At 56.6% G+C, this 23,108-nt stretch overlaps 1 protein-coding gene across 3 annotated transcripts in view; it reads left to right on the top strand.

Moving 5' to 3' along the window:
- Window positions 1-22,095, top strand: part of NDRG1 (N-myc downstream regulated 1) — a 49,527-nt gene extending 27,432 nt beyond the window's left edge. For 2 of the 3 annotated variants that reach the window (XM_079134652.1, XM_079134651.1), the window contains 13 exons: window positions 682-787; window positions 2,773-2,893; window positions 5,072-5,134; window positions 5,809-5,869; window positions 6,758-6,844; window positions 8,756-8,812; window positions 11,426-11,529; window positions 12,353-12,409; window positions 13,115-13,166; window positions 14,274-14,321; window positions 15,953-15,988; window positions 17,431-17,482; window positions 20,308-22,095. In XM_079134652.1, coding sequence (XP_078990778.1) covers window positions 682-787; window positions 2,773-2,893; window positions 5,072-5,134; window positions 5,809-5,869; window positions 6,758-6,844; window positions 8,756-8,812; window positions 11,426-11,529; window positions 12,353-12,409; window positions 13,115-13,166; window positions 14,274-14,321; window positions 15,953-15,988; window positions 17,431-17,482; window positions 20,308-20,549 — 1,086 coding nt within the window. In that variant the 3' untranslated portion in view covers window positions 20,550-22,095. The remainder of the gene's footprint in view (window positions 1-681; window positions 788-2,772; window positions 2,894-5,071; window positions 5,135-5,808; window positions 5,870-6,757; window positions 6,845-8,755; window positions 8,813-11,425; window positions 11,530-12,352; window positions 12,410-13,114; window positions 13,167-14,273; window positions 14,322-15,952; window positions 15,989-17,430; window positions 17,483-20,307) is intronic. The other variant, XM_079134653.1, reaches the window with a different exon arrangement.
- Window positions 22,096-23,108: the final 1,013 nt, after the last annotated feature.

Below are 23,108 nucleotides of genomic sequence, written 5' to 3'. Positions count from 1 at the left end.
CGGCAGGCCCTTGTCCTCATGGTAACAATATGGCTGTTGCAGATCCCAGCCTCTTTGCCTCGCTCTGTCCAGTCCCATCCGCTTCTCCAGTGGTTGGCTCTGATCCGCTTCTCCCAACTCACGTCCTGGCCACCAACAGAGTGGAATGCGGGAATCGGCTTCGGACTTGTGAAATGGGGAGGAGTGAGCACAGACCTCCTGGGGGAGAATGGGGTGAATCCCCAAGGGAAGCTGGGTGCTTTTCTGGGAAATAGGGAGCGAATTCTGGGCGACCCCAAATCCTCGGACATTAGCACAGTGGTAACCTATGGCACAGGGGGGCGCGAGGGCAGGAATCAGGGAAGCTCAGCCGTAAAGGCCCCAGTTTTCTGGGTGGAAAAACAAAGCTCACTGCAGAAGGGGCCACTGGCTGGCTCCCCCGGCGGTCTGTGCAGTGGGCCTGCACCGGGCTCTTCCCTCTGCCTCCTGCTGCTGCTCTCCCACCCTCCCTTCCCCTCTCCCTCTCCTCCTGGGTGTGGTTTCTCCCCAGAAAAATCTGCTGCCTGAAACTCAGGCTCCGGTGGCCCTAGGAGCTGTGTGCTTGGCGCCTCCTCCAACACCGTTGGAAACACGCCAGTGCCAGCGGGCAGTACAGCCACGCCCGGACCCCGTGTGACAGGCCCGTCTGCTGTCTTTCCTCAGGAGCAGGACATCGAGACTCTGCACGGCTCCCTGCATGTCACGCTGTGCGGGACCCCCAAGGGGAACCGGCCCGTCATCCTCACGTACCACGACATCGGCATGAACCGTGAGTCTGAGGAGCCTCATTCCTTGGTTGTGGGGTCATCGGGTCAGCTGGCCATCTGGTCCCTAGGAAAGACTGGGAGCTGGCTGTTTCCTTGTGTGGGGGTTCTTGGAATTGTTTGGGGAGGATCTCTTGCCACAACCCAGAAAGGCCTGGCATGCAATGCTCATGGGACTTGGCACTGTCTTTGCACCTGGAGCACAGGGGACCCTCTGCTGCCTGTGACAGTGACTTAAACGTGCTTGTGCAATGCTGTTTAATATGATCAGAGTTGTGACACCTTCAGCACAGGCCATTTTCATCACTCTAGGAAGAAATCCCCTGCCCTTCATCTAACATCCCGACCTTCCCACTGCCCGCCCGCTGATAACCACACTTACTTTTGGTCTCTGTGAATTTGCTTCTTCTGGAATCTTATATAAATGGACTCAGATAGTATGTGATCTTTGGTGACTGGTTTCTTTCAGAATGTCTTCCAGATTCATACATGTAATAGCTTGTATCAGTTCTTCATTCTTTATGGCAGAATAATATTCCACTGAATGGACATACCACATTTCTTTATCTGCTCTTCAGTTGATGGATATTGGGCTCTTCCTACTTTGGGCTCTTACGGATGGATAGTGCTGCTCTGTAGGTTTAGACATTGAATTCTTTAGGTTACCAGATAGTGTTACCATGTGGGTGACCTATTTTTCATAAAGGAGTAAAATAGGATCTATCCACTGTTACGATGATCTCTAACAGTGGTGTTTCTGCGGTGAGTCAGAAGGCACTTCATCCTGAGCTGGAGTGTGCGCTGGAGGGTTGCTGGATTGGGTTGAGAACTGCCTCATTGACATGTTTTCCTACTGCATGTTCATCCTTCCAGCTGGGGACGAGGTCAGTTGCTGGCAGCCAGGTTCCCTTCGTGCTCGCTCTCTTTTGCCTCGTGCCTTCCCCGTCTGTCCCCTGCCAGGAACTGTGGTAGAGCTCATCCGTTTCTCTGGGCTCTGGAAGGAAATGCGCTCACTTCAGATGTGCCGCCTCCGGGCTCAGCCCACCGTCAGCTGCGGTAGGCGCAGGGCTCTAACCAAAGGCCCCACGGCCTCTGTGGTTTAACAGACCCTGCTTTCCTCCTCTCTCGTGTAACAATTCGGGAGGTATTCAGTGACACATGTTCCACGTGCTGACTCAGGGACCTAGGCTCCTTTTAACCAATGGTTCTGCCATCCCTTGGGTCCTCAGAGGCTTCTGCTGATTCCTCTGGTCTGGTAGGTGAATGGAGAAGACGGAAAAAGTTAGAGGTTTGAGCGACAGGTGTGCAGAGAAAAGAGTATCGTGTGCTATTGACCAGAAACCAATCACCTGACAGCCTATAGTTGCAGTGGACCCTGGGAAATGTAGTCCAGCTGTGTGCCCAGCAGGCAAAGGTTTGCAGGCCCCCAGCAGTTGGCAGACTCACCCTAGGGCATGCAAGTGGAGGGTTCGTAGTTTATCTACTGTGCTTCTACTTGTCTGAAGATTATGTGTGCCCTGGTCAGTCCCCAGGTGATTGGCCTAGGAGACCAGGGAGAAAGGGTCCACCATGGAGGCCGTGGCTGGGGAGGAGGCGGGAGCCAGGCCACAGCCCCTGCCAGCACCAGCGGCAAGCTGAAGCTTCTGCTGCACGGCAGTGGGGTTTATTGCCCATCTCCACCCCCATTCCCGCTCCCCGGCCGGAACTTATTCTTGCCTTTATCCCCAGGGGAGCGTAGAGTGGGACAGCAATGTCTGCATCCTTTCTTTTTTTTTTTTTTTTTTTTTGCAGTACTGGGGATCGAACTCAGGGCCTTGTGCTTGCGAGCCAAGCACTCTACCAGCGAGCCATCTCCCCAGCCTTCTGCATCCTTTCTTAGGAGCCCCTCTCCCCCGCCGAGTAGGAGTGAAAGCAGAACAGTGCTCGGCGCTCTGCCTCTGAGTTTCTCTCACCTAACCACTTTCCCGTTCCTCCCTGGCCTGTTCTCCAGACAAAACCTGCTACAACCCCCTCTTCAACTCCGAGGACATGCAGGAGATCACCCAGCACTTTGCCGTGTGCCACGTGGATGCCCCTGGCCAGCAGGACGGCGCCCCGTCCTTCCCCGTGGGGTGAGACAGGGGCCCTCCTGCCGCAGAGCTGTGCTGGGTGGAGGCCAAGGGTGGGGAACACCAAGTTGGCTTTGAAATTTCCAATCATGGTGAATCATAATATGTACTGTTTTAACCATTTTTGTGGTTATCTATGTCTTGTCATAAAATTGACCATTTTCACCATATTTAAGCTCACAGTTTGGTGGCGATAAGTACATGCAAAATGTGCCACTGTCCCTCCATCTCCAGGACTTTTTAATCGCCCAGAATGTGCCCATTGAGCACTGACCCCCTGATTCAGGCTAGGCGGGCTTTACAACAGGTGTGCTCACCTGCGCAGGACCAGCTGCTCAGGGGGAAAGAGAACCTAGACAGTTGGGAAGCAATACTAGCGAAGCACCTCCTTGGGCCAGGCTTCAAGATGGTTACTTAAAAATGTTGTTGGCACCTACTGCTTCTGGCCAGTGGTCTCTGGCTGGTATTGTGAGCTCCATTTTCTACATGAAGAAATGGAGGCCTGGAGGGGTTAACCACCATGCTCAAGGTCACATTGTTGGGCTGGGGAGTCTGCTGCCTGAGACTCACGTCCTCCTCGGAGCACCTGACTGCCTTGTCCAGGGTGCTGGCCCTGCCCAGCCCTCCTTAGGTCCGTGTGTATGTGGGGGAGGGGGCTTCCTTGGCATGCAGGCTTCTAGAAAGGCCTTCTTGGCATTTACCGGCAGATGTCCTTTCTCCTTAGTGACCAGAGTTCTTAATTATTAACCTTTATCCGAGAGGAAGGGAAGGGACACCCACCTCTTAAGGTAAAAATCCTTTGAAACAAAGGGACACAGTTAACTGTCAACCAGCAGACGTGCCCCCAGGTGGGACCAACTGCTGGAAAGACTCGGGGTAAGGCAGAGGCTCCCAGCTCCCCTGGGGGGTCTTAGAAGTAAGCCCACCTCCAGGAATTTTTATTCAGGGGATCTGGAGACCAACATGTAGGGTGGTTTTCCCCAAGTTTACCAGGTGACCGAGAGGGAGTAGGTGGGGACCAGTGCTGGGAAGGGATCTGGCTTGTTCCTGCTGCCTGGAGCCGTCTTGGAGGGCCTGGGTGACATCCCAACATGCTGAGGCTGAGTCAGCCCTGCAGGGTGGGGACCCTGCTGGCTCCTGGCTCTGACATTCCTGCCCTGCACAGGAATCCCATTGTCCCCTGCTGAGCACCAGACCTGGGGAGCAGGGCGGAAGCAGAAGCTCCTGCAGTTGGAAGCAGCTTCCCAGGGTCCTACGGGGAGCTTCTGGCTCACACTGAGCTGTGGCCACTTTGAGGGGCTAATGTCTTTGCATCCCTCCCTCCTAAGGCTGGCCTCTGATCGCTGTGGCCACACCGTTCAGCTCTTTCTGGCTCTTTGCGGGGCTTCTGCACATGCCGGTCCCTAGAAAGCATCTCAACACTCTTCACTCTTGAGGCTGAGTGCCCCGGAGTCGCTTCCCCTAGAAGTCCTCCCTGCCCACCGGAGCAGAGCGGACCTCCCTGTCTGGGTGTCCCCTCTCAGCCCTCGGGTTCCCTGCGTAGCCCTGTCACGTGCCATGCTTACTGGTTCCGCTGACTCACCGGCTGGCTCCTGAGCTAGGCCCTGTCTCCTGTGGCCTCACCCAGAGCCTGGCGCGTGGGTGGCCATGACCCCTGTGTTGATGGAGCTCGGCTGTGCCTGTCCCGGTCCTCCTCCCGGAGACTGGGCTGTGGAGTGCCTTCTGGCCCACGTCGTTGCTTCCCTCCAGAGCCAGAGAGGGTAGCTGTTAAGGCCAGCCGTCCACTGGTCCTGTGCCGCCGTGTGGCCTATCGCTCAGACCCAGTGACGTTCGCAGACTTGCCTGCAGCGGCCTAGTCGGGTCTTTGGAAGGGCTTGGTGAGCTTGTGTGCTGGCGTGGGACTCTCCCACGGGGCCTGGAAGAGAGGAAGCAACTCATAAAATGTCACTTTTACAAAATGCGAGGGGGGAGTCTGCTGGGGGCGTGAGGATGGGGAAGCCTCACACGGCGGAGGAGTGGGGTGGGCCCTGTGCTGTGGGGTGCTCGGCACTGGACCAGCTGGGGCCGTCCAGGGGCTGGGGGGCCGTTGCATGGTACCCCCCAACCCACGACGCAGCCCTACTCAGACCGCCCCTGCCTGCCGGGTCCGGCTCTCACTTCCTGCCTCCCAATGTCCCCCAGGTACATGTACCCCTCTATGGATCAGCTGGCCGAGATGCTTCCTGGGGTCCTTCGCCAGTTCGGGTAAGAGAAGTTTGCAGAGAAGCCTGGCTCAGCCTCCTCTTCTTTCCTGGCCTGGCCTCTACAGTGCAGGTCTGAGTTTAAAGAAGAGGCCAGGAGGGAGCTGCCGGGACACGGCCCTCTCTTCCTCTCCCCTTGGCCTCCCAGAACCTGCACCGTCTTCTTGAGCAGTCATGGCACCTGATGACACCCCCCACCATTCTGCCCTTGCCTGCTGTTCCTCCACCCCTTCTCTTCCCATGGAACATTCTAGAATGGGGCTGCCTGAGACCTAGCACCTCTCTCCGGTCCCTCATTTTGCTGGCGCTCCCTTCTTTCCCACTTGAGCCTTTCAAGTTAGGCTGATACTGTCTCCTGGTTCTGGTCCAATTAGTTTTTATTCCAAATTTTAGAATTCAAAATGAAGCTCAGGAGCAGGAGGGAGCAGTGTGTCGATGGCCTTCCTGTAAATGCCAGGCATCTCTTGGAGCTTGGCACCTGCGGGGAAGAGCAAGGGGCAGGGCAGGTCTAAGCTCCTGGTCTCTGGAGTCTTAACGCAGGTTGCTCTCAGGGTCCTCTGGAGCACCGACAGCCCCGAGGAGCGCGGGCTCCCTGGGGCCGGGGGGCGGGGGAGGCGGGGGAGGCGGAGGCTCCGTCGCTCTTTCCTCTGGGACCTGACCTGTCTCTCCTGCCTGTAGGCTCAAGAGTGTCATCGGGATGGGCACAGGAGCGGGCGCCTACATCCTGACCCGCTTTGCGGTGAGTCTTTGGGCGTTAAAAATATTACATTTTGAATAAAATTAATTCAAGATTTAAGAAAGACATTTGGAAAAGCACCACAACACCCCAAAGGGAAAAACAAATGAGCTGTACTTCCATGTCCCAAGGGGAGCTGCTGGGACCTTGGCCATCCCAGCCTGTGTGGGGGACGTGTATTCTCTCACACACACTGGTGGCTTTTATTTTATTTCATTTTATTTCCTGTCCTGAAACCTTGCACTGGGCACACTCTTCTGTCCTGGGCTACGTTCCATAGTCTCCGAGTCCAGCTGCCCCTCCCGAGTTCTGCTCCATTCTCTTGTGCCCAGGGAAAGCGCTGCTGGGCCTTTGTATCATCACCCAACGATCTTTTCAGGATGGCACGTGCCCGTTGTATTGGGTCTGCAGTATCTTGATGCCTGACGTTGGCTGCAGTTGGCTGCAGGTTAGGGATGTGGACATGAATGCAGAGGTCTGGCCGTCTCGGCTCTGAGCAGGCTAATAAGAGGTCTCAACTGGCTCCTGGGTCTCTGTACATCCCAGGAGTAATCGAGTTGCAGGGGACGTTTCCCTACCTGCCTGATTTGTGCACTGGGTAGTACGCTGACCCCTGCTGACAGCTGGGGAGACTGAGGCCAGCAAGCTGCAGAGACCTGCCCAGGTTGCCCAGTGCAGGTGCTTCCCTCTTGCCTGGGCTCCCTCCTTCTCTCGCAAAGGCCTGATTTAGTCTTGCCTGGGCAGTGACTGGTGGTGGACTGGAGCGCTGTGCTCTGCCTGGTGCCCCACACTGGCCCTTTACCGGAAGCTTCTCTCAAGTTTCCAATTGAGTCCAGGTCTAGCGTTTCAGACTGCTGGGCTGTCTGTCTCACCTTGTGTCTCTGATTGCAGCTCAACAACCCCGAGATGGTGGAGGGTCTTGTCCTGATCAACGTGAACCCTTGTGCAGAAGGCTGGATGGACTGGGCTGCCTCCAAGGTGAGGCTGAGGGCCAGGGTAGGGCGGGTGGAGGCCCAGCATGTGGAGGCCTGGAGCACGAAGCCATCCTGGATATGTATCCCTTGCCTGGAGCAGTTTCCTCTGCTTGGCTTAGAATGGCAAACATGAGCCCTGCTGTCTGTCCTCAGAACACTCAAGCAGGACTGTGCTAAGCCAGAGGCTCCACAGGTCAGGGTCCCCATTCAACTCCATAAGCCTCGCTGGATTCTTAGGTATTTGCGGGATACCTACCATGTACTACGCTTCTCTCAGCACGTTGAATATCTTCATGAACAAAGTTTCCTGAGATGAACAAGACAAGCCTCTTAAGAATCTATGTATTGTGGTGCACATGTGTTATCCCAGTGATTCAGGAGGCTGAGGCAGGAGGATTGCAAGCTCAAGGCCAGCCTCCGCATCTTAGTGACACTCTGTCTGAAAAAAGATAAAAAAAGGTGCTGGGGGGACCTGGGGATGTGGCTCAATGGTGAAGCACCCCTGGGTTCAACCTCTAGTACCAAAAAAAAGAAGGAAAAAAGAAAAGAATGCTTGTCTTGACGTGGCTCTTAGTCGCGGCTGTGCCCTAGGTTCACCATGGTAGTGAGTGCACCTGTACTGGGCCTCCTCCGTGCACTCCTTGGAGTTTACCTTGCTGCGCGTGTATTGCCTCCCTTCATGTCCTGATGGGATTCTCCACCTCTCACAGAGGAGGAGAGCGAGGCCTGGCTGGTCAAGGAGTAGCTTAGGTCCCACAAAGCTCGGGGCAGAGCTGGGACTGGATCTGTGTCCCTTGGACATGGTGGTCCCTGGGCCTGACCCTCCCTGGGGCTGGGGCTCCTGTTCAGAGTAGGGCAGTCAGGCCTGAGCCATAGGACAGCCGCCTGCAGGAGAAGCAGCTTGAACTATCTCCGGGATCCCTGGTTGGCTGGTGTCCTAAGATTCCTTGTTTATCTTTGAAAACTGATTACTGTGTTTTTTTCTTTCCCATAAAGGCCCCAGTGTCTGCCAAGGAGGGAGGGATAGTTCTGAATGAAATAGCACGAAGCCCTCGGGCCGGGGTGACCCAGCGTCCGTGGACGCATGCTTCTGCCAAGTTGGGGTGGCTGTTGGGACAGGCCTTGGGGTCATGTGGGTCCCATGTACCCCTGCCGTCCTGTGCATTTCTTCCTGGAGGCTGCCCTTCAGCCTGGGTGACGTGACCTGCAGGAGTGTGGTCCGTGCCCTGGTTTTTCTTAGACTTTCCAGCAGAGGAAGTGACGTTCCAGTTGGCCAGTTTGGCTCCTGGACAGCTGTTGTGAGCCAGACGTAGAGGCCGGGGACACGGCCCACTGGCCCCAGTGGAGCCTGAGGCGTGTCAAGGCTTTGCTCTCTGCTCCTTGCCGACCCTGGAGGAAGGCAGCCTGGGTCTGGGCCTGCGCGTCAGGCTGGGTGTCCGTTGCCTTTCGTAGCCCTCGGCTACTCTGCCCGGGCCACCGCTCCCTCTGCTTTCAGCTCCCAGGTTTGGAGGCCTCGGTTCCTCATCAGTTGGCCCCTTGCTCTGGCCTGTGGCCAGGCAGCACACCATGGGGGGAGCATGTGGCAGAGCCAGGTCACTGTCTCGTGTCCAGCAAGCAACAGACAAAAGGGAGGAAGAACCTGGGGTCCCCGCATCCCTTCAAGGGCAGAGCCCAGCCGCCCGAGGACCTTGCTCTCAACCTCACCACCCAAAGACTCCCCCAGCACCCTGCTGGGGCCCGAGCGCAGCACCCAGGCCTTTGGTGGCCATGCCTGACCACATTCTTGGCCAGGTGTCCTGGAGAGCCGAGTGCCGGAGCAGGCAGAGCCACCCTCCCCTGCACAGTGGGGTCTTGCTGACCTCTCCTCACTGCTGTGGACCCTGGTTTCCCACACACCTGCTCTTACTCTCCGCAGATCTCTGGGTGGACCCAAGCCCTGCCAGACATGGTGGTGTCCCACCTCTTTGGGAAGGTGAGTAGCATGGCCCAGTGGACGGGAGACTGCAGTGTCCACAGGCTGCTGGTGCCTGTGGAGTGACGCGCCCTGCTGATCGACAGCAGCGGGCCCTGCGTTCTCTCTCTCTGACCACAGGCCCTTGGAAAACCTCTTGGTGAAGTGCGGTGTACTGCACATACTTTTTAACAAACTCAGCATGTGCGTGCACCTGTCAGACCATCATGGAAATGGAGATGGTGAGCGTCTCCATCCCCCGCGAGCTCCTGCGCCCCTGGGGTGCCCGCCGCAGGCAGCTCCGCTCTGCCTCTGTTGCTCCAGGGCAGTTGGAGTTCCTGGACTTGTTGGAAAGGACGTCACAGCCTGCACCCCATTCTCTGCTCTGTCTCTCACTCCATATCATTGCTCAGAGTCCGCCCACGTCCTTGCATCTTGGCCATGGTTCCTGCTGTCCCATGCTGAGTGGCATTCTGCTGGATGGGTTTACTACTGTTTATTTTCTGTTCACCTGTCTATGGGTCTTTGGGCTTTTCCCAGTTCGGGGTTTTTATGAATGAAGTCTACCGCAAACGGATCCATGGCTTAGCTGTGTGCTGGGCTTGGCGCTGTGGACTTGGCAGGGGTGGCTCCTGGAGTCTGCTCTGGAGCGCTGTGATCTCTGTGATCACACTCTTCCGTTCCTAGTTTGTGGATGAGGAAATTGAGACCAGAGAGGCTGAGTGACTTTCGTAAAGTCCAACAGTCAGCGAGCAGTATGGTGAGGATTTGAACCCATGAGTCTGGCCCATTCTCATGACCACTGCAGGATGCTGGCCGCCTGTGCCGCTGCTCTTGCCTGGCTCTCAGGTGGGCTACTGTTTTGCAGAGCTGCCCCACTGAGTGTGGCACAGCCAGGCCCCTGTGGCATGCAATGATCAGCTTGGCTTCTGTCTCTCGCCTTCGCCAGAGCTGGCTGCCTGGGGGTACTGTGCTGTGTGCTTGGAAGTGAGTCCAGGGTCTGGAAAAACCCGTGGTTGCCTGGCCTCAAGGTGACCTGTTCTGTTTACTGTATGGGGCGTCCACACCACTGCCTGCCCTGGGCTGGCGCATGTGACTGTCTCATGCCCTCCGGAGTCCCAGGGCAACAGAAGATGCTCAGCTTTAGGGTTGGCAAGGGGTGTCTCCAGGTTCGGCCACTGTGTCAGTTCCCTGTGGCTGCTGTAAACCACTGGATGCAGAAACAAACGCATTTTTTCCCAGTGCAGAGGCAGAAGGCTGAAATCCAGCTGTGGCCGCTGCCGACTCGCCATGGGCCCAGGGGATCTTCCCCCTTCCCCTGGCTTCTAGTGGTCCTATTCCTTGCTGTGCTTGCTCACTCTGATCTCTGTCTGTCTTCACATGGCCTTCTCCTCCGCCTGGTTCAAATCTCCCTCTCCATCCTCTGCTGAGGACACTGGCCATGGGCTTGGGGCCCCCTGGGACAGTGCCAGAGGATCGCATCCCTGACTCTTGGTTAGCCACATCTGCAAAGACCCCTTTTCTAAGTAAGGTCACATCCACAAGTGCAGGCTTGGGGGGATGTGGACATACTTGGGGGGCCCTGTTCAGCACACTGCAGACTTCTCTTGTCCTCTGTGGTTCGTCTCAGTTAGAGAGACATTTTTTCTGCCTGCATGGGCATATTCTGGAGCTGATAGGAATTGGTAGCAATTCCGAGCCAGCTTTTCCAGCTCCCTGAAGGCGAGGCGTGAGAGCAGCACCAGGAGTCCGTCCTGACTCTACACATAGCTTGGCCCCGGGAGGTCGGGCCATGGACTCTCCCGCTGCCCGTTGCTGCCCATCTGCCTGCATTAGAGATCCCAGCTCTGACTTTTGCTGACTTTTCCTTCGATAGCCACTTGGCCTCCTTCCTGCCTAAATGACTGTGGGCCATTTGCATGCAGCCTGAGCTTGTCCCTGGTTTTCTTTCTTCCTCTGCCCTGCCCTGTTTGCCACGGATCACATCAGATCCTTTTGTGACAGCCACAGGGTCTGCCACTGTATGAGTGAGAAACTGAACCAGCATGTGAGCTGTTTGTCCCAAATCACGTTCCCGTTGAGAGAGCAGCCAGAGGGCAGAAGGCCGCTGTGGGCCTCACCAGGCCGGGAACAAGGCTGCCCTCTTGCCAGCAATTTCCTGCTGCAGGAGATGGTTCTGATTTTTCAAGTTTAAAAATTTCAGCTCCGTCAATGAGAAAAGTAACTGCCGACATTGGCATGAGATTGGCTAGTTTGCAAAGGATGTGGCGCATGCTTTACTGGAGTCTTATGACCTGGTGAAGTCGGAGGCACCCTGCCCCCTTCTAAGGCCACTCAGGCCCAGACAGGGTTTGCCCCAGAGAGGGGCAGTGGTGGACCGAGCTCTCTGCCCAGGGGACTGGCTGCCTTCAGGTACAGACTCCCCAGCCCGCTGACCCTGGGGCTGTGCTGTGCCCCTCTGGGCTGGTTCCCCTGCTGCCTCTGGTCCTCACGCAACAGTGCACGGTGTTCCTCAGGTCTCCCGGGCTCCTGCGGGCCCCGGGTCCACTTTGTGCCTGAGTAATCCGGAGGAGGGAGAGCCCTGCCCAGCCCTGGCCTGCCGCTCATGAGTGCTTTCCCCTCCTCCGAACGCAGGAGGAGATGCACAGCAACGTGGAGGTGGTCCACACCTACCGCCAGCACATCCTCAACGACATGAACCCCAGCAACCTGCACCTGTTCATCAACGCCTACAACAGGTACCGCTCCTGCTGGCAACGCGGGAGGGAGGCAGGTCGTGGAGCTCCCCGAGGTGCAGGCCCCGGGTCTGACACCCAGTTAACAGGACAAGGCTGTCAGCTAAGGACACCAGTTTGAAAACAGGAGCTTTGCGAGAGTCTGAGCCTCTGCCCCAGACCACGGGGCCAGGCATGTTGTCCCAAGGGAGCGTCCCTTGGCCAGGAAGGCGCAGCTGAGTACCTGGCAGAAGGTGGACGTGCCTGCCATGGCTGACCTTTAGGAAGGTGTGGCTGGGAGCGGAGAGAGCAGCAAGGTACAGCGGGGGAGGAGTGCAGGGAGGCCCTGGGAGGTGAGCTGGCAGCGTGGCCCTCACACTCTGGGAAGCCACCGAGGCCGACACAGGGAACCCAGAGCAGCTCTGAGTCATCAGAGAGCGTTGGCCACCACCTGAGACCTCGGGTTGGCGAGGCGGGACCCAGTTCAGAGTGGAGACTGGGAGACCATTGGGAGGCTGTACCCTTTGTCAGGTGGGGGCTCTGACCAGGGCACCGGGAGGCAGGGTCCCTCTGTAATGGAGGACACGATATGTAGTGCTATTAAAAGTACTAACATCTGGGACAAAATGAGGTGGGTTCTGCTGGGACTGTGGGCATCCTGAGCGCCCCTCGGCTGCTTCCGTGCACACCCAGAGGCTGTGGGGCACTCACGGCCACGTGACCCATGCAGGTTCGCGGTGTGGGTGGTTTTCCAGAAGGGCCAGGAGGGGACCCGGGCTTGGCCCAGGGGAGCAGGGCTTCTCCAGGGTGGGTCTGCTGATGCCGATGACGCCCTTGTTGCCCGCAGCCGACGGGACCTGGAGATCGAGCGTCCGATGCCGGGAACCCACGCCATCACCCTGCAGTGAGTGGCTCCTCCACACTTGCAGGTGGCACCCGCCACCTGTCACCTTGCTCGTGGCCATTCCAGGGCCTGCTTGCAGAGTCCGACAGGACTCGCATCCTCGGGGTGGACACCGCAGGCCGTGGGGATGACCTGTCCCTGTGCGGCTGCCTCAGCTCCAGGGTGGGGCACCACAGGGGCTGCTCTTGGAGAAGGTACACCAGCCAGCCACACTCTGAGTACCCATTTTTAAGCCACTGTGTTCGTGGCTGGGAGTGACCGTATGGCACAGAGTGTCCTGAGAGAGCCTGCAAGTCTAGAAGGAGGAGGTGGACACCCCTGAGGTCCCACCCACGATGCCAGTGTCTCTGTGCCCCTTGAATGCACCTGGGGTCCAACACTTGAGCACTAGACACAGGTCACTGTCTTTGTCCTTCATGCCATTCTTATCTCTGTCTCAATTACTGGCCATGTTCTGCTCATTGTCCCCTGAGGAGAGGGCACTCTAAATAGAAACTTCAGGACATAGAAATTCCCTGGCTGCAATTTAGACTGAGGCGTAAATGACTACTGAGCCATTTCATCTGGAGCAGAACAGAGAATGTCAGGAGAGCGAGGACCTAAGATGCTGGGGAAGCCAGGAAGCTTCTTTAGACCCCTGGGCGCAGCCAGGTGGGCCTGGGAGCGTGACCTGTGCTGAGTCCCTTCTTTCTCTCCTGACCTCAGGTGCCCTGCTTTGCTGGTGGTCGGGGACAACTCTCCTGCCGTGGACGCTGTGGTATGTGGAAGTCAGCCACTGGTGTCTGTGGGTCATCAGTGGTCTTTGGTGCCTTTGCGGGCAGTCTCCCCACCCACCCCTCCCCAGTCAGCCCATTAGTGCAGGTGGTGGTTTGAATGTCACCTGGCCTCTCTCCTTGGTGGCTGCCTCCCTGGCCACTGGGCAGCCTGGCTGCTTCCTGGTAGACCTCCCCACCAGCTTGTTTTCATGGGTGTGATGAACACATGGCTTCCTGGCCAAGAGATTCTCCTCTCCCAAGTCAGGTGGCTCTTTCCACCTGGATTGCTGCCTGGTTGCTTGGGAGGGAGAGTGGCACCTGGGGATCAGGGCTTAGGCAGAACTTTCTGGCTCCTTTTACCTCTTAATACACACCTTGGTGCTCAGAGAGGACTTGAACTCTCTAACACCCCCACATTTGGGGAGCTGGGAGACTTGGGGGAGATTGACCATAGTCCTAGATTAGTGACATGTCTTATGCAGCGAGCTACAGAATATAGTTAAGACCTGTGGTGTCTTTAATGAACCATGAGTTTCTTATGTGACTCACGGAAGATAATCATAGGATGCATCAACAGAGATGCATCGTTCGCATGAAGGGAGGTGATAGTTCTTCCTTAGGAATTTTGAATATAATACAGGTGAAGTGCTTAATTCTGGATGCCACGTTAAGAAGGCTACTGACAAAACAAAGACAGAAACCAGCTTGGCGGATGTGATTTAACATGAAGAATAACTGTCAGAACCGGGTTGTTAAGTCTGCAGACTCTCAGGCAGTGGTGGGTTAAGCCCGGCCATTCATGTAGCAGATGTTGGTGGAGCATCTTCTGTTTTCCACCCAGTCTTCATAACAACCCTCTGGAGACAGGTGTCTTCCCACTTTGAAGAGGAACAGAGGCTCCGGAAATTAAGCTCCTTACTTGCCCAGGTCACACAGCCAGCAGTGGCGGGGCTGGGATTTAAAGCCACCTCTGTGTAACCCCAGGCTCATTGGTTCTTCTGCACTGGGGACACGGGAGCCTCCGGTGGTGGCGCAGAGTGGCAGGGAAGAGGGCGGGCTTTGACTTTGGCTTCGGGTAGAACCTGACCCCGTCCTTCTCCCTCGCCCAGGTGGAGTGCAACTCGAAACTGGACCCCACGAAGACCACCCTCCTCAAGGTACGGGAACCGTGGGGTGCGGTTTCCTCTGAGAAACTCCCAAGGGCTCAGCCAGGTGGAGTTGGGCCTGGTTGAGGCAGAGCGGTGGCCAGACCCATAGAAGTAAGGCCTGGGTGGGCCCAAGACCCCTGTGGGCTGCTGGCTGTGAGGCCTCAGGAAGGGCCAGGCAGGGGCTCTGCGTCCCCCAGGTGGGGATGGGATGCTCCCCGGGGTCTGCCTGTCCTTTGAGGACACTCCTCCCAAGGCTAGCCTCCCTAGCAAGGCTGCCTCCAGTAGTCTGCTGGGCACACCGTACGCCGGCTATTTTGGGGCTGGGTCGGGGTTTGTGGCACCCGGCCGGTGCCCTGGCACCGTGGAGATCAGCTGCCTGCACAGCCGAAGCGCCTGTCTGTGGCAGCCTCATCTGGGGACAGCACAAGAGCAGGAACTTCCTGAGGGTCTCCCCGTCCTGGGCGTACTCCTGAGGTCAGGTGACCAGGAGGGACACGTATGGAGATGAAGCAGCTCCCCAGCGCTGGGGGAGGACATGGAGGCTGCTGGAGGCCGCCCTCCCCGCCCCCCACCCTGCCGGAGGCTCTGCAGCCTGTCTGGCTTCTGTAGTCCCCGGCAGTCCCCGGCCTCACTAGCCTCCATTGTCACATGGCTGTGTGTCCCTGGTGTGCGTCCAGATTCCCCTCTTCTTTTGAGGACGGTGGTCTGCAGGGCCACTCTGATCCAGTGTGACCTCAGCTTGGCTTCATCACATCTGCAAGCGAGGTCCCACTCGGGGTCCTGGGGGCCAGGACTTCAGTACGTTGTTTTGGGGGACACACTTCAATCCACAACAAACGACGGGGCCTGAGTGACAGCGGGAGGCGGAGTTGGTGGTGGATGCAGGATCAGAACCATGTAGTGTGATTCTAGAAAGATCCTTCCCCCTGCTCCACCTGCTCTGCTGAGTTGTCCCCAGCTCGAGAGTTCTCCTGAGTTCTCACTGAGCTGCAGGGTGCCCCAGGTGAGTGGGCACTGCAGCCTCTAGGCTCCTGGGCCCAGGATGGCCTCAGCCTCCCTGCTGCCTCCTCCTCCCAGCCTCGTTTTGCTGTAGCTCCCACGCTGCTCCCTTAGGGCCTTCCAGCCCTGCTCAGCCACCTCAGGATTCACAGGGGCCTAACAGCCTCGGATCTGTGACATTGGCCTAGGCTTGGTGACTCAGTTGGAGGTTAGAGCATTCGTGAAGGGTGGCCAGCCGGGAGCCACGGCACCTCCAGGCTAGCAGTTGGCTCCTGAGCCAGTCCAGGGGTGTGCATCCAGGGTCTTGTGCCCTGAACTCTTGCAGCAGGGCAGACCCTGGCTGGAATCTAGCAGGTTCCTGGAGCTCTCTGCCCAGTCTCTGCCTCCCAATGGGACACGGGCCTTCTGTGCCCGGGGGAAGGGCAGTGGGAGCTCCAGACCAGCCACGGGCTGGCCCCTTCTAAGCTGCCAGTAACATTGTTAAGGAGGCGCAGTTGGCTGCTGCCTGGTGGGTCGAGGTGCATGCCACCCATAGTCACCTCCGTGGACGGTGAACTCTGGGTGCCCGTGTGGCTCTGGCTCATAGGGTGCAGGTTGCTCAGCTGAGGTATTGGGTGCTAACCAGCTTCCCTCCCTCCCAGATGGCGGACTGTGGCGGCCTCCCGCAGATCTCCCAGGTGAGTGTTACTTGGCTTTGTGTTGAAGGTCATCGCTCCCTGGCCAAGTGCATTTGCCCAGGTGACCTCTTAACACCTGTTCCTCGCATCGCACCTCACTCTTCCGTTGATGATGGTTTATGAACTGTTAATGTCTTAAAACGCTTGCACGGAGGTCTCCCTTGATTCCCCCGGCAAGCCCTGAGGAGTCAGCTGACAGGCTCACAGGTGTGAGGGTGTGCCAAGGGCACGCAGAATCTTGTGAGCCCGTCCAGAGATTGCAGGCTTCCCTAGGGAGCCCTGGCCCAGGGCAGAGGACAGAGAACTGGAAACCACATGGCGTGTGTGTGCACGTCTGCCCTGCCTTCAACACAGAGGTCCCCTCTCTCTGCAGCCTAACATGACTGGCCCTTTTTCCCATTGTCACACACACCCCGAGGGCAGTTTTTGCATAGCTGCATGTCATTTGGTCTTGGTAGGTTGGTGGCAGGAGCTGGTGGAGACGTGGGGGTGGGGCAGCCATGCCTCTGCAGGGACCTCACTGTGCGGAGGATGGGAGGACAAGAGGACCAGGGCGAGGCTCCAGAGCTGGGTCAGTCGGAGCTGCGTGCCTCCCTGACCCCACGCATCCACCTCCTGGTTCAGAACTGGTCATCACAGTGGAAATGGGCACTGAGCTTGGACTTGGCTGTCCCGACTCAACTCAGTTCAGATGTCCCTGTTGATTGGCTGACTGATGGCTTCACCCGTCCATCCGGCCACCCGTCTGTCCGGTTCTCTGCCCCCTTTCTTCCTTAATGTTTTATTGTCCGTCTTCCCTCTTTCCTTTCTTCCATCCTGTGTTGTTGTTTCCATCCATCCATCAGTAGTCTGTTCATCGTCCTCCCTCCTGTCCGTCCATCATTTCCTTTGACCTGTCTATCCACTATTGCTCCGTCCATGCCTCCATCCACCCACCCTGCCACTGAGGGAGGCCTGCCTTGCGGACCTGGGTTCTGGGTTGGAGACCCCAGGGTCCACCTGCAGGACCCACCTCTTGCCAGCTGCGGGCCCTCGGGTCTGCGGGCTCTGACACGTCCTGCAATAGCACTCCGCTGCTGAGCTGAGGGAGTAAGTGAGCCGATGCCACGGGGAGAGGCTCGGTGCTGCTGGGCTCCCTGGATGCTGCAGCCCCGTCCAGCGTGGTCCCGCAGAGGCGCCGCAGTCAGCAGCCCCCCACCCGCAATGTTACAGAAGAAACTGGCCAGGCAGTCGTGTGACTCACCAAATTCACAACTATGAAGAGAACGCGAACCGTTCTTTGCTGACCAGAGCTGATTTGTCCCCATAATTATCCCTTAGTGTTTCCTTTACTTCTGTGTTTCATCCCCTGAACACATGGTGGCTGGGGACGCCACCACCTTTGGTGGCCTCTGGTGATCTGGCCCTCCAGCTCTGACCGCCCTGTCTCTTCTCTCTCACAGCCGGCCAAGCTCGCAGAGGCCTTCAAGTACTTCGTGCAGGGCATGGGATACAGTGAGTGTGGCGTCCCCAGCGCAGAGGGGCGGGGCAGGTGTGGGAGGGGCAAGGGCAGGTGCTGGCCAGGTTTGGAAGACAGTTCTGTGTCACCTCGTCCAGCTTCAGCTCTCGGAACACCGGGCAGGGCAGAGAAAGAAATATTTACAGTCACTGGTGGCTGAACGGCAGGAGAAGGGCATGGCGGTCAGTTTCATCATTGCGCAGACCTCGTGCAGCGAGTTCACCCAAAGCAGGACAGCTATGACGCCACTAAGCACATCATCTAAGGGGCCACCGTTGTGGTCTGTCCGCGTGTGACCCTGGTTGAGCAGAATGTTGTTGTGCAGCCTGTGACTGCAGGTGGCTTGCTGAGCAGAGGGCCGTTGTTCACGGGATGTTTGAGGTTTAGATGAGGGTTGTGCCTTCTCATTTTGATTACGAACTGCCTAAGCGTCTACCAGCTATGTTGATGCGGAGGAAGGAGGAGACGCTGGGGCAGGTGGTGGCGAGGGAGGATGGATGCAGCCTCTATTTCCCCCCTGAAGCGTCACAGTAATTCTACAAGGCATTTTTGACCTCCATTTATAAATGCATGAACTGCGGTTTGGAGAGTTAAGCAGGCAGCCGAGGGATACTCTGTGAAAGTCCTTTGTAAACTAGCACTGTTTACGTGGGTGATGAAGTCGCTCAGATTTGAGACGTGGCATGTCGTTGCCAAATCATTAGATTCGGGAATGGAAGATGGGTGGAAGCGGAATTCAGGAACTCACTACTTCTTGCCTTGTAGCTTGTTAGTACCTTGTAGCTCACTACTTCTTGGCTATAGTTCGTTAGTCAGACACAGAGCCTTATTTTCAGCAATGCCAGGCCTTGACCAGGACACAGCATGGCCAGTGTCAACTCTCCAGCTCAGCAGCAGTGGCCCTCAGTACTAGTGGGCACGTCAGCAGGGTCCTCTCTCCTTGTCCTGCCTGTTGCTTGGAATTACAATTCATGTGCTCTTCCTAACTGGGAAGACTTTGAAATTCCAATCTTCTGTTTTTTTTCCTTAAACTGTTCTTTTTAACAGAGTAACAATATATTTGGTAAACCAGCGTGGTCTCAAGATGGGTCTCGGCCACAGGTGGTTTCCCGCAAGGTGGAGAGGAGGGAGTCTGGTTTGCATGCCGGGGGCAGGACTTACGTCCTGAGGTGCCCTCTTCCAACAGAGCGCACACCGCGTCCTGCCCCTCTGCCTGTCTTGCCTGCTGTGCTGGGTGGAAGCTGGGGAGAACGCCCCTCGGCTTGGCTGACCTTTCAGGAAGTGATGTGAGCCATGTTGGCCTGCCTTGGACCTGCCATGGGTTCGGATTTCTGCTTTGAAAATGTATTCCGGGGAGAAAGGAAGGCTGTGTTTTGTTTTCCCCAAGCCAGCTTCTCAACTCCAGCTTTATGCCCAAGGTCAGTTTCTCCTGGCCAAAGCACCCTGCGGGTCTTGGAAAAATTAGGAGGAGGAGCTATATTCCCAAAGGCATTGGGCGAGAGGAAGAAAGCCACCTTTCACCAAGAGCCCACTAGTGATGGTGGCCGGCAGGACTGACCTTTCACAACCCTGGCCTCGTTGGATGGTTGCCACAGCCCTGGGGAGTCAGCCGGCCTCCCAGATTTGGGGTCGAGAAATACTGGGGAAAACATGAGAGCCATAGGTCGGGGATTGACCCCAAATCCTTCTGGACTCAAAACTAGCTCTTTGAGGAGGGAACTCAGTGCAGCAAGGATTGATGGTGTGTGTGTCTGCCGTGGAGAGCCAGCCTGTTTGCCCACGGACGGCAAAGCCACCCCGCCACACAGCTGCCCGCCTCCACTGTCCATGCATGACCTCAGCTGCACAGCTTCTCTTGGATGGGGTATTAGTCTCACAGGACGGCCCCCACAAATCCTGAGGGGCTCCCACTGACTGAGGTGCCTAAAACCACACCAAAGTACTCTCTCACAGTAGGGAGGCTCGAAGTGTGAGACTGAGGCACCAGCAGGGCTGGGCTCCTTCCAGAGATGCCAGGAAGGCCCCGTCCTTGCCTCTGCGGAGCCCCTGGGCCTCCCGTGGCCAGAACGCTAGCCCTGGAGTCTCTGTCTATCCATGACCCTGTCCCTGCATCTGTTTTCTTAGTAAAGACACCAGCCATTGGATTAGGGATCATTCTAATCCAGAATGACTCATCTTAGCTAATTATCTCTGCAAAGACCTTATTTCCAGTCAGGTCACATTCTGAGTTTCTAGGTGGATATGAATTTAGGGACAGCAGTCTGTGGGCCCATACAGGTGGGGACGGTTGTTCTATTGCCTTTCCACTCTCTCAGCCACCTGCCGTGGACAAGAGCATTTCAAGTCTTGGGAAAGATCTCAGAGAATAGGCAACGCCATTGCTCATGCCTGGCAGCTTGCTGACCTCCTGTGTGGCCCTGGTCCCCCACTAAGAGCCCATGGCATCTCTGTGTCCTCCTGCTGACTGCTGACAGGATGGGGCAGTGGTGCTCATAGGAGGGGCCACCTTAGCACTGAGACAGGGAGGCGCAGAATGGGACACTCCAGACTCACAGCATCACTAAGCAAGGGGCAGAATTGGGATTCCAACTGAGACCTGGGTTCAGATCATTTGCCATGTGATGGTTGTAAGTCCTTTTCCATCTGGACCCTACTGTCCTCCTCTGATGGACACAGAGACATCGGGAACCAGCAACTGGCCCACTGGGAGGATTAAGGTGGGACGGGAAGAGCACTCAGCCAGGCTCATCCTTAGGGGTCCATCTGGTCCCTCCACTGTAGAGGACTCCGTCCCCTCACTGGCTGTCTCCTGTCTTCCCAGTGCCCTCTGCCAGCATGACCCGCCTGATGAGGTCCCGCACGGCCTCCGGCTCCAGTGTCACCTCCCTGGAGGGTCCCCGCAGCCGCTCCCACACCAGCGAGGGCACGCGCAGCCGCTCCCACACCAGCGAGGGCACGCGCAGCCGCTCCCACACCAGCGAGGGAGCCCACCTGGACATCACCCCCAACTCGGGTGCTCCTGGGAACAGCGCAGGACCCAAGTCCATGGAGGTGTCCTGCTAGGTGGCCTGCGCCAGTGCCCTGGACTCTGGTCTCCGCAGTGGCACCCCTCTGCCCTACGCGCCTCTGCCTGCACCCTGCACTAACTTGGTATTAATCCAAAGCTTATTGTGTAAGAGTGAGCTCTGGTGATGGCAGGTTGCGTCTGTCCAGGGTGCCTTCCGACGCGGGGGGCAGCAGGGGACCGCAAGGAGGAGGCATCTCTGTGTCCTGTTTTTGTTAACTAGTGGCCTGGTTGCCACTCTTTAACCTGCCCTCAGAGACACCCAGCTGCCCAAAACAAAAACCAGCAGCAGACACTTTGCAATCCAGCGTGGGCTGAGCCAGCTTCCTGGTTCAACATCCTGGCATTTCCCTGACCCACCTACTTCCTGCTTCCTCTCCAAGGCAGTCAGATTGACCCAGCTCCTGGAAAGCAGCCCCGTTTCTGATCTGGGGAGGGGAAAGAGGTGGAGTGTGGGTACTTCTTTTACATGGGCAAAACAGGAAAGGGGAAAGGTGGAGGCTGAGGCATTTGGAAAAATAAGTCCATGAAGAAGTCAGTTTTGAAGCGTTGATGCAGAAGCACGGGAGCCTGGGTTCTTTTAACCTGTGATAGAAGCCAGCAACAGACTCCCTTGTTTTTCTGAAACAGCTTTGGGGCAAGCGCTTATGGTCAGTTGGAGGCTTCAGCCCTGTTCTCTGCCTCCTCCGCAGCCCCTGCCTCCCTCCCACCTCTGGGACTGAGTGATTCTTTTTGTTCACGGGGAACACGGTTTAGACTTGTAGCTGCATTCTTTAGAGTGGAGCTGGACATTCCAGCCAGCTGTCCCTGGCCGCCGTGAGTCTCCAGGCTGGGAAGACATAAGGGATTCTGGTGGTTGTGCTGGGATCCAGCGCCCTCGTGATTTCAGTGGACCCCAGCCTGTTTCCAAGGAATCTGGGTGATTGAGTTAAATCCAGCCTCCTGTCGTTGACTTCGGGGGTTGACTCTGAACTTGAACGCTGGATTTCTCTGACCTAGGACCAAGACTGGGTCTCCAGAGAGAACTCTTTGCTCTTATTGGATGGGAATTTATGTGGGGCGTGGGCTGGGAAAACTGAGTTCTGGAGTACACGTTCCCTGGGAGTTTCTGCTGCCACCCTCCTCCTGCCCCACTAACCTCCTCCTGCTGAATGGGGAGGTGCCCCTGACTCTTCTGAGCAGCCTTGGCACAGCCGTCTGGTTCCTATACTACTGCCTTTTGATTTTCATTTTGGCTAACCATGGATTTTCTTGTAGGAAGTTTGATCAGAATGAATCGAACATTGTGAATCAGCCACTGGGCCTTGGTGATTTCCAAGTCTCTCGAGCTGGTAGAAGGAAGTAGTCCTGCCTTCAAGGTGCTTGAGGGGCAGTGACTCAGTTTACCTTCCACCTGCCCACCTGGAGGTTTCCCCTGACCTTGTGCAGGGACCCAGGCAAGAGTGGCTGAACGCAGACCAGAAACTATTGTACACGTCTTTCCGGAGGACTTTCTTAATGAGATATTTGTATTTATTTCCAGACCAATAAATTTGTAACTTTGCAGTGGCTTGTGTCATTTTCCTCTACCTGAGAGATCACGTGTGACATCAAGTATGGGGATGAGTCTTTTCATGAAGGGTTGCATATCTTGATACCTGGGGCCCTGTCACTTCCATTCACCATGGGGATTTTGGCTTTAAAAGCATCCCAGTACAGGAGAAGCAGAACTATCAGCCACAGAAGCCACTTCAAATATCTGGGAGCCACATTAAAAGAGTAGAAAGAAACAGGGGAAACTAATTTTAAAAGTGCATCCCATATAACCCAATCTATCTAAAATGTTACCATTTTTATAAAAACCTTTAACTTTTCCCTTCTAAGTCCCCAGGATGTGTGTCACCCTTGGGGCCCGTCTCAGGCAAAGCTGCCCAGCAGCTAGGGCAGCAGGGCAGAGAGAAGATAAAGCTTTTTAACCTAAAATTAGAGGGAGGGAGACACCTGTTTTAGATTTTTATTTTCATTACAAGAAAGTATGTGGGAAGACCACCCATGTGCAAAGCTGCCAACTGACTCCCCGTTTTATTTAACGTTAACTCTAAGGTCAACCTGAATTGACAGACCAGTTGCAATGCGTGTGCAGAGCCTCCAGTGCGACACCTGCCCTTGGTGTCCCATGGACCAGGGGTCACTGGTGCAGTGTCCCCTCTGAGGCCACAGTGGAGCACTACTGCTCCCCAGCTGAGACTGGGGCTTCACTGCTCTCCCTGGCCCAGGGTGTCTTAGCTTCTTCCCGCTGTGACTACAGGACCCCACTTCACCATTGCAGAGGAGGAGAGTTGATTTGGGTCTCTTGGTTTCAGAGGTCTCAGCCCATTCCCCGGGGCCGGAGGTGAGGCAGGACGTCATGGAGGAGGAGTGTGGCAGAGGGAGGCAGCTCACACGGTGATCAGGAAGCAGAGACTCCACTCGCCAGAGACAAATGTATACCCCAGGGGCACGCCCCCGGTGCCCACCTCCTCCAGCCACACCCCACCTGCCTTCAGTCACCACTCCATTAATCCCATCAGGGATGAACT

This window comes from Sciurus vulgaris (assembly GCF_902686455.1).
Source record: "Sciurus vulgaris genome assembly, chromosome: 1".
Classification (NCBI taxonomy): Eukaryota; Metazoa; Chordata; class Mammalia; order Rodentia; family Sciuridae; genus Sciurus; species Sciurus vulgaris.
The sequence above is the reverse complement of the archived record's forward strand: the minus strand, read 5'-3'. Positions and strand labels throughout refer to the sequence as shown.